The sequence below is a fragment of the Saccopteryx leptura genome, chromosome 1 (genome assembly GCF_036850995.1).
Source record: "Saccopteryx leptura isolate mSacLep1 chromosome 1, mSacLep1_pri_phased_curated, whole genome shotgun sequence".
NCBI classification, from domain to species: Eukaryota; Metazoa; Chordata; class Mammalia; order Chiroptera; family Emballonuridae; genus Saccopteryx; species Saccopteryx leptura.
The window spans coordinates 87,834,616-87,844,654 of record NC_089503.1 but is presented as its reverse complement, the minus strand read 5'-3'; the positions used below and the strand labels follow the sequence as shown (position 1 = coordinate 87,844,654).

Below are 10,039 nucleotides of genomic sequence, written 5' to 3'. Positions count from 1 at the left end.
TAACGACCATACCATTGACAAATTATATGTTATAATACAGCAGTTAAACTTGTGAGTCTACAACAGAAGTTGTTGGTTAAAACAGGAAACAAAATTGAAAAGATTATTATTGAGGAAAGCCCCAAAAGTCTAAATTAAGGATTGATTCTGATGAACTGACATGTAGCCTTATCTAAATTCTTAAGAGCTTTAATAAAAAAAAAAATTTACATACACGGGCAAAGCAGCTGCTTCCTGTGGTGGCAGGCTGGGCAAAATCCACACCCCTCCCAGAACAGGATCCCTTTTTATAAGGGGTTAATAGCATAAAAGGGGTAATAGCAAAACCATATTTTGGGTAGTTACATAGCCCACCAGAAAGAGCAATGCATTTTTAAGTTAAAAGATAACATCAGGCAGATATTACACTCTATACATTCATTAACCTCCTTGCTGGGACATGAAGTTTATCTTTGGGTGGCAGCATTCTGGCTTTCTGAGCAGTCAGCCCAGTGTGAGGTTGCAGAGAGTCACAGAGAGCACTCACTGAAAGCGCCACACTTCCCAGATGCCTTTGCTGCTGGAGCCATATTGCATCTCTATAGTGAGTTCCCCTACAATCATGTTAAAACAAAACTACTGGGACTAATGAGACTAATAGTTCATAATTGTAAGCAGCAAAAAAATGTATTCACTCAGCTCCTGAGTATGTCAAGTTTTACAGTACACATTTAAAATGATTTCTTTCATCAACACCATAAATTCAAACTGTCAGCTGTTTATGCATTTTGCAAGTTACACTGATTGAATGCTAATATGAGAATGAAGGTCAGAACATTTCCCAAGTTGAAGTTTACTTTTGCTTTTGTCTTTTTTTTTTTGTATTTTTCCGTAGTGAGAAGTGGGTGGGGGGGCAGGCAGACAGACTCCCTCATGCGCACAACCAGGATCCACCCAGCATGCCCACCAGGGGGCAATACTCGGTTCCTCTGGGGCATTGCTCCATTGCAATCGGAGCCATTCTAGAGCCTGAGGCAGAGGCCAACTTTGCTCCAATGAAGCCTTGGCTGTGGGAGGGGAAGACAGAGATAGAGAGAAAAGAGAGGGGCGCTTCTCCTGTGTGCCCTGGCCAGGAATCGAACCCAGGACTTCCACATGTCAGGTCGATGCTCTACTGCTAAGCCAACCAGCCAGGGCCTTGTGTTTGTCTTAATATGAGAATCCTATATAGCATTCAACACAAAATAGATACCCCATAAAATTTTTTGGCTTAATTAAATAGATTCACACTCTGAGGGGAAAACCAAGAAGTAAAAACTAAAAGGAGAGAGAAGTAGGTGCAAGCAAAACAGGGAATCTAGCAGATAGGGGAAAGGAAGCAGAAGTTGGAAGAAGGATTGGGAAGAAACCCAATAAATCAACTTCCATTGATAAGACATAATCACAGTTTATAACACATTGTCAATCTGCTAAAATGAAACTTGACAGGAAATTGGCAGAAACAGGTAAATGGCTACAGGCCAACTTAAACTCTTTTGCTAAATATTTCCATTGTCTTGCCTTATTTGCAGCTACCTCACAGGCTCAAAATCAGGCAGATTATGATTCATTCTTCATGCAAATATTGATTTATCAACGGACTGATTTATAAACAGCTGTGAACATCAAGCCAGATGAGCCTTCCTCTGTCACTTCTTGCTTTTTAAATGAATAAAAATTTACTATAGGATATAAGTGTGTTTCAGTGGGAAAACATAAAATCTCTGTATCTTTTGTACAGTCACAACAGAAGCAGCTTCTGCCATGCTTCTCTAGAAATCAACTCACTTTTAAAACACTCACTGGGGGCCTGTCATTTTATGAGGCAGGTAGATCTGTATTACTCACTGCTATTTCCCAGCAACTAGCATAATATTTGGTACGTTTTGTGTGTTTAATAAATTTTTGGATATTGACTGATTGAATGAATGAATGAATGAATGAATCATGATTCCAACCTCTGGCCTACTCTCAGGTGACCTTAAGTTAAAGACACAAACATATGGGAAAGACAAGATGGATGAAAAAAAAAGAACATCATTAAGGCAGTAGGATACCAGAGTTTTGCTGTTCTGTTTATCTCCATCCAAAATTTATAGAAAATGCATTCTATATGATGGGAAATATGTTAGACCCTTAAATACAAACATGAAGACACAGCCCCGGACTCAAATGTGTGTGTTTCCATGGTCACATCTGAACATCTACCACACTCTACTTGTAAGTATCTATGTATCTGTCTTGCCACTAGACAGGGAGCTCTGTGAGGACATTGTCCACCACATAGTAAGCACTCAATAAATAATTGGTAAATCACATAATGGAAACTGAAGCCTCCTTGGGGGGAGAGACATAATCAGCTGTATAATGTCAGGATCTTGTGAGAAAGAAAAGCTGACTCTTGCTGGTGTAGTAGAAAAGGAATATGTTGAGATACAGGATAGTTCCAAGAATTGTTGGAGGGAGAATCATGACTAAAGCTAAGCCTCCAAGAATAATGCAAGAACAAAAACATTGCAGAACTAGTCCAGTGAAGAAACTGTCTGCATCAGCAACTCCATCTTGCAACCACAGAGAAACTGATGGTGCTACCAACAATGCCAGCCACCTCGGCTGCTGTTCATTTTAGCAAAACTAGAAGTGCCATACAGAGCCTGGTTGGTCATACCTGAATTTGTTTTACATGAATGAGCCTAACTGGCAGATCCTCAGTCACATTGTTATGCCCAACTGCAAGGGAGGCTAGGGATTTGAGTTGCAAATAAAGAAAAGCTATTAAGATATGATGGTTATCCATAAATATGACAGATGTCCACTGCCCCATAGCAATATGTGATAGGAGCTAAAGCTAGAGTTATGAATTCAGGCATAAACTCTTGTTCTCATCCTTGCAGGGATATAAACACACAATATATAAATGTCTTATAAACATATAACGAGCATAATGATGGATAGCACTAGATGCTACAAAGACAAAGAAAGCTGTGAGGTAGTATATTTAAGATAAGCTTTTTTGAGATGAGCAGACACCTACATGATTCAAGCAAGCAGCAAACACAAAGGCTCTGGGATGGCCACTGATTAGCAGCCCAGGATCATATCACATAGGCCCTTGCAGGCTATGAAGACACAGACCCAGGCTTTGGACTCAGAAAGGTAGCAGGGAAATGACATGATCTGACATTTGTAGAAGGATCACACTGGCTGCTGTGTGAAAAACAGATTAGAGGGAAAGAAAGTAGAAGCAAGGAGATCAAACTGATCTAAGTATGGGCAGAAGGATTAAAGCACCAAAATCTGTCCAGATGGCTGGGGAGAAGGCCATATAAGAAGGGAATCTTTTTTTTTTTTTCTTTTTTTTACAGAGACAGAGAGTGAGACAGAGAGAGGGATAGACAGGGACAGACAGACAGGAACGGAGAGAGATGAGAAACATCAATCATTAGTTTTTCATTGCACATTGCAATACCTTAATTGTTCATTGATTGCTTTCTCATATGTGCCTTGACTGCGGGCCTTCAGCAGACCGAGTAACCCCTTGCTGGAGCCAGCGACCTTGTGTTCAAGCTGGTGGGCTTTTTTTTTTTTTTTTTTTTCTCAAACCAGATGAGCCCGCGCTCAAGCTGGCGACCTCGGGATCTCGAACCTGTGTCCTCTGCATCCCAGTCCGACGCTCTATCCACTGTGCCACCACCTGGTCAGTCTAAGAAGGGAATCTTGAGAGATGAAATAAAATGGCCCAGGAGAAGAGGTCAGAAGGCACCTGGAGCAAAGATATGGGGGGGGGGGGCATAGAAGGCCCTGGTGTATTAGCAGAACTTTGAGTAGCTGGTGAGGTCATAGAGAGGGGTCCAGTCACAAGGATGGAAAGATAGGGGAAAGCTGGACTGCCAAGGGCTTCCATGCTGGTTTCTTTAACATTTTATGTCACCAAAGTAACATGTTGCTGTAGCAATGGGTACAGAGCCTGAGATAAAACGGGGGCTAGATTTCTCCCCAGGGAGACCAGACTTCTCACAAGAGATTCTAAGAGGGCGGAAAGGGTTCTTTGCCCTTTTTGCCTCTCCTCAGACTACATGACCAACCCAGTTCTGTGCTATTACTATCAAAGCAAAGCTGGACACACCACACATATGTGAGGTACAGAAACTGGACAGCAGAGAAGAGTTAAGTGCTTCTCCATCAAGGTCAGTCCCAGCAGAAATTGTCAAGTAAACATTTTGTCTTCCATACTTCCTCATTTCACTTCTGCAGTCATCTCACATTCCACCTCAGATTCCCAGACAGGTATGCACTGAACCATAAAGGAAGTATTAGATGGGGGTTGGCAAAGAGAATGGAAGGGAAGAACGGCATTTCGGAAGGAGAGAACAACATATGCAAATACCAAGAATCAGAAAGCACCGTTGTGCATGGGCAGCTAAACCAAGGCTGGAGAGACTGGTTGAGCCTGGATTGTGAAATGCTTGGACAAAGAGGTAAGCAGTCACCAGACCAATTTATTCCTAAACCAGATTCCCAATTAAATAGAGTAATCAAAAGTTAAATGCGCAGTGCTTGCTTTTTGCCCATGGTGGATGCACGGTAGTATTTACAGGTTTGCTTGAACCAACTGATGGAAATCTATAAATTTAGGACAGATTGTCCAAGTTAATCTCTATGAGGAATCTCCTATTGATAGATTTACCTGAGATCAGAAAGTACTATTTCTCACAACACATTTTTGAGTATTTAAATGCAATGTGGCCTTTATTTCACAAAATCTAGATCAGATGCCAAAGACCTGCAACATTTAGAGCTTTGCAGGTGGGGAATTCCCCATGATTTTAAGTGCCCTGGATCCTTCTGTCCTCCATCTCAGCTGAGGGTTTCCCACCCAAATCAAGATTCAGTCTTAGTCTTTCTCCTGCATCAGCCACGAGTTGCTACAGGTCACGTCACAGTTCTTAAGCGGAAACAAGATGGATGCAGATGTCAGAAGCATTGCAAGTCAAGACAGGTGAATAGAATGGGCTCCAGGCGCTTAAGGCCTTAGCCAGAAACTATTCAAAACACGTTATTCTATCTGAACTGGATCAGCAAACACCAAAGGAGAAAAGAGATTAGGTTAGATTGTGCAACCTCAGCTTTGGTGGCTACACTTGCCTGTGAAAAGCTACCAACTCTTCCGTTCCACTCTATCCTGCCCATTCCACTAACCTTTTTGTATAGAATGTATCTTTACCCAGGGAACCCGTGGAAGAGAATGAGGTACAATTTGGGGTATAGAGATCGTGGACTTTTATATATGAATTTACGCAAGTAATTTGTCGATCATCGCCGACTCCCTTCCCCACCCAAATTAGGCTGGGTCAAGAAAGGAAAGCGCTGACGCCCCAGGACCCCTCCGAGGGAATCCCATCCACTCTTGAGTTTCTTCCCCGCTTCGCTGCCCTCGCCTTCAACTTTCCCCACTCGCTCTTCGCCGCCCTCACCCCGGCGCACCACCCGAAAGCTACATCCTTCCGGGCCCAGCGAAGCCCGGCGTGCTCAGCATCCGGAGAGGCAACGTTGCTCGCTTTTACTGGAGAAAACAAAACTGCCATTTCAGAAGAGACAGGAAACTACTCGAGCGTTCTGGGCAGTCAGGCGCACATCATTGGGGAGGCCTGGGGAAGAGTGGGGCGCCGAGTCGCAAGCCCCGCCCCCGCACGCCGGCCCCGCCCCGCCCCGCGCCGCCGGCCCCTGCCCGGTCCCACTGCCAGGCTCGGCGTGCGACGCTCGCTCAGGCCCGCTCCCGCGCCCGGCGTGGTCGTTGCGGGGCAGGTAGTGGGAGGGGAGGCGTGCGCGGCGCGAGGGGACCCGGAGCAGCCTCGGTGTGCAGCGCAGCCGCTCTCGCTAGCGCCTCCATCACCTCGGTTGCGGACCCACGAGGCCGCCGTGTCCTGCCCTGAGAACAATGGGACTCGGCGCGCGAGGTAGCTGGGCCATGTTCATCGTGGGGGCGCTGCTGGTGCTGGCGATACTGAGGGTCGCCGTGGACGGTGAAGACTCGGCGGGTAAGTGGCTGCGGGGGTCGCCAGGCCGCGTCCTAGAGGAGGCGCGCTACTCAGCGGTAGTTTCCAAGTCGGGATCTGGTTGGGAGGAAAGTTTTGTGCCTTATGCCGAACGCACGGGGACATCCTGGAGGCATCTGGAGGGCGCTGGGGGAAACTGAGGCTCCGACCGGTCGCGCACTTGTCCCGGGTCCGCCTACTGATGATCGTCTGGCCCTTCCCCGCGGCTTTCCCGCCGGCGGCACCGCGAACCTGGAGGAGTGCCTCAACCTGTTGCTCCAGCCTCAGGACGGGCCTGCGGCGGAGGGCTCCAGTTAGTTTCAGCCTTTCTCGGGAGTTCAGTCAATTGTTCCAGCCTTACTCTTTCTTTATCTAACGCTTCCTTTTGCACACAAGAGTAGGTGAACTGAAAATATGTCTACCAGTTCCTGCGGAAACGTGTCTACCCGTTCGGTGGGGAACGTTTCGGGAGTCTCCCCAGCGTTTTACCGTCTAATTGTGTAGTAACAGAAAGACGATTTACAGTCTCAAGGTTCCCACACGCTTCAGGTTAAGATTTTGGGGCTAATGAGACTGGTTGGGAGCTTTTGGGAAAGGCTTATGCCCCCGTGGAAAGGGTGCCTCCTGCTCCTCGTGTGCCGTAAACCAGCAGGGGCGCGTATCAGCTGTGCGGCCATATCACACCACGGCTGATGATCGTCGGGAGCCCACGACGTCGTCAGTAAGGTCAAAAAATAATTTTGACTTTTCTTGAGGAAATGGGGTTTTCCTTTAGGTGCTTGGTCCTTTGGGGATTTTAAAACGCCCTGTTTGGATGAGGCCAGGAAATTGGGATTTGCTGTGCAAATTACATTTTACTTGTAAACTATTTTAGAAGTCAGGGTTATGGTCAGTAAACTAGGATAAGGTGCTTTAAAGAACTCCGGTCTTTAATGGATTTATATTCTATCCACCTGCTGTATATATAGCCTTAGATTCGTTTTATGCAGATTAAGAGGGCATTTTGAAACTGGCTTTGCAGCTCTAATTTTGAGATTATTTAAGAAAAGGGTCAGTATTCATGTTCATCATATTTTCAGTATTATGACATTCTGTAAAAGTGAACAATCTGGAATGAAACAGTATATCTTGGTGCTAATTTGATACCAATATTTATATTTCTTACTTTGTGAGAGCAAACCTTTTAATTGTTTCTCTGATGGGCTACCAGTTAGAGAAATTGAATGTCCTTGCTTTTTTTCCTATTGCCATCATAACAGATTTTTTTGCCCTATTTTAATATTTACTGCTTGTTCTGCTTATTATTTAACGTCTCACTAGAGGTTAGTACTATATATTTGGAAAAATTGGGATGAATTCCCTACCATATGAAAAAGCCTTTTTACATGAACTAGTTCAACCATCATTAACTGGAATCCATTTCTACAGACAATAATGTCACCTTGAAACTAAGGTAAAGGAAGACAATATAGAGGATTTCTCCAAAAAGCAAGCAGACATTGTCCTAGTCTTCATATACAGTCTACTCTGTACAGATTTTTGTAAATGTTTTTCCTAGGTGCCTCACACTATGCTAATTGAGGTTCATACTACATCCCATCAAATCCTCACAGTATCATCCCCATTTTATAGATGTAACTGAGACGTAGAAGTTACCTAACTTCTTCTAAGTAAAACAGCCAGTACATGTTTGATTTCAAAGACCAGAATCCAAACTCTTGGTTAGCCATTTTGCCACATTAGTTGGTATTGGCTCTTCAAGCAGATAATGCTTAAATCCACAATACAGCCATTGCACAGACTATTGTGGGAGAAGATAAAAACATTATTGAAATTCTTCTTTTAAAATATCCTTCACAGTCTGTTGCATAGTTTCATAAATATTCTTGGAGGAATGGGGGGGAGAGTATGAACAAGTTAGCAAACAGGATAGATTATGGTAGTGCAATGAACGACATAAGGGAGGGGAGGAGGGAGAGGCTATTACTGAGGACTCTGGCAAGTGACAGAAATCTACTTTGAACAACCTTAGGGGAAGGAAGGGACTTGATTGACTCGTTAATGGAAAAGTCCAGGGATTAAGGTGGCTTCCAAAATGCTGTATTTAAGAGTTCAAATAGGTAGCCAGGAAATGGAGATTTCATCTCTTTTGATTAGATCTGTCAAATCTCAGGCAAGCCATAGTTAAACTATTCTCAGACAGCTGAGAATTGGGGAGGTGTTGGGGGGACAGGACACTCCAAATAAAAGGGACTTTCTAAAGTGAGTCACAGGCTTTGAAAGCCACTATAATAGGTACCCAATTAGGATATGGAATAAATCCATAGTGAGTTTATGCCACTTCATGAATTTAACTTTTTTTTTTTTCCATTTAGTGCTTTATTCAATTAAATATTTGGTATATCAAGTAAGGCATGAGTTAGCCTTCTTGATTTAATGTTGTCCATGACATTGTCTCTTATGACACAGAAACAGTGTGCCTACCCACAGCAGGTACTTTATACTTGTTCATTGAAAAAAGGAGAAAAATTGGTAAAGCTGGAAAGATTCTTCTTTCTCAAGCAAAAATATTTTTAAAAATAGGTTACCAGAAAATTAATCCTCATAAGAGTGACAATAGCCAGAACACACAAAAAGGAGATTCTTGCAAGAATCCAGACAAATGAATAGGGCATGTGATAGTGGAGATGGATTCACATGATAGGGATGGATTCTAGATCTATTCAGAGGGTAGAACTGGAGTCACTTACTAATGGATTGGATGGTGGAGTGAGGAACAGGGAGGAATCAAAGGATGGCCTTGTGGTTTAGGGTTTGAACATCTGTTAATGCACCAGCTGAGAAGACTGGGGAGAGCAGGTTTATAGTAGAAAATCAACAGTTCCATTTTGGCACACATGCGTACAGGCTTTGGAATTAAACAGCCTGGTCCAAATCCAGACTCTGTCACTTACTAGCTAGGTGGCCTTCTCCAGGCTTCAGTTCCTGTCACTACAAAACAATATTCCTATCTCAGACTTGTCGGGAGGTCAGATAAGCGAATTTAAGTTACATGCTCCCCAGCAGAGTTGGCGTGTATTGAGCTTTTCATAACCCTGGAATTTGTTTGATACCTACTGTAGATATAGCTGGATAGTCTACTGACCTTGATCTTTTTCATGTTTAATCTGCACACCTGATCCTTTTATAGATTATAATTCCATTAAAAGGAAGGAATTTGCACATGCAGTAAAACATAGGTCCTTTAAACTTTATTGCTTACCTTTCTTTATACTCTGAGAGTTATCTGTGGAGGTTGGCTATCTTTGTGAAAAGTATACAATAATATACTTGCTCTCTTCCCATGTGGTATATATATTTACTCTTCTGTTGTACTAAGACCCAGGGTGAATAAACCAACTGAAAAATTGCTTAGCTGGGCTATAGAGTTCTTCTAAACCTTTTCCAAATCTTTAAGGTGAAAGTGAACAATTATGAGTTATACTGAAAAGGCTTCCAGTTAAAAGTGAATTTATCTTCTCTACATTGTATGAAGTTAGGGATGTTGGTGGCAAGACCTAGGGTAGTGATCGACAAACCGCGGCTCACAAGCCACATGCGGCTTTTTGGCTCCTTGAGTGTGGCTCTTCCACAAAATACCACTTGCGGGCACTACCTCGATAAGGAATGTACCTACCTATATAGTTTAAGTTTTAAAAATTTGGCTCTCAGAAGAAATTTCAATCGTTGTACTGTTGATATTTGACTCTGTTGACTAATGAGTTTGCCGACCACTGACTAGGGACACCTATGAATAGAAAGGGCCCCTAGGCTTGATCTGTGGTGGTGCAGTGGATAAAGCATTGACCTGGAACGCTGAGACTGCCAGTTCAAAACCCTGGGCTTGCCTAGTCAAGACATATATGAGAAGCAAGTATGAGTTGATGCCTCCCCGTCCTCTCCCTGCCTTTCTCTCTCTTGCCCCTCTCTCTAAAATCAATAAATAA

General features: G+C 43.5%; 1 protein-coding gene across 1 annotated transcript in view; it reads left to right on the top strand.

Moving 5' to 3' along the window:
- The first annotated feature begins 5,728 nt into the window (after positions 1 to 5,728).
- TMEM123 (transmembrane protein 123) overlaps positions 5,729 to 10,039 on the top strand; it is a 42,113-nt gene continuing 37,802 nt past the window's right edge. The window contains exon 1 of the mRNA XM_066371463.1: positions 5,729 to 6,056. Coding sequence (XP_066227560.1) covers positions 5,957 to 6,056 — 100 coding nt within the window. The 5' untranslated portion in view covers positions 5,729 to 5,956. The remainder of the gene's footprint in view (positions 6,057 to 10,039) is intronic.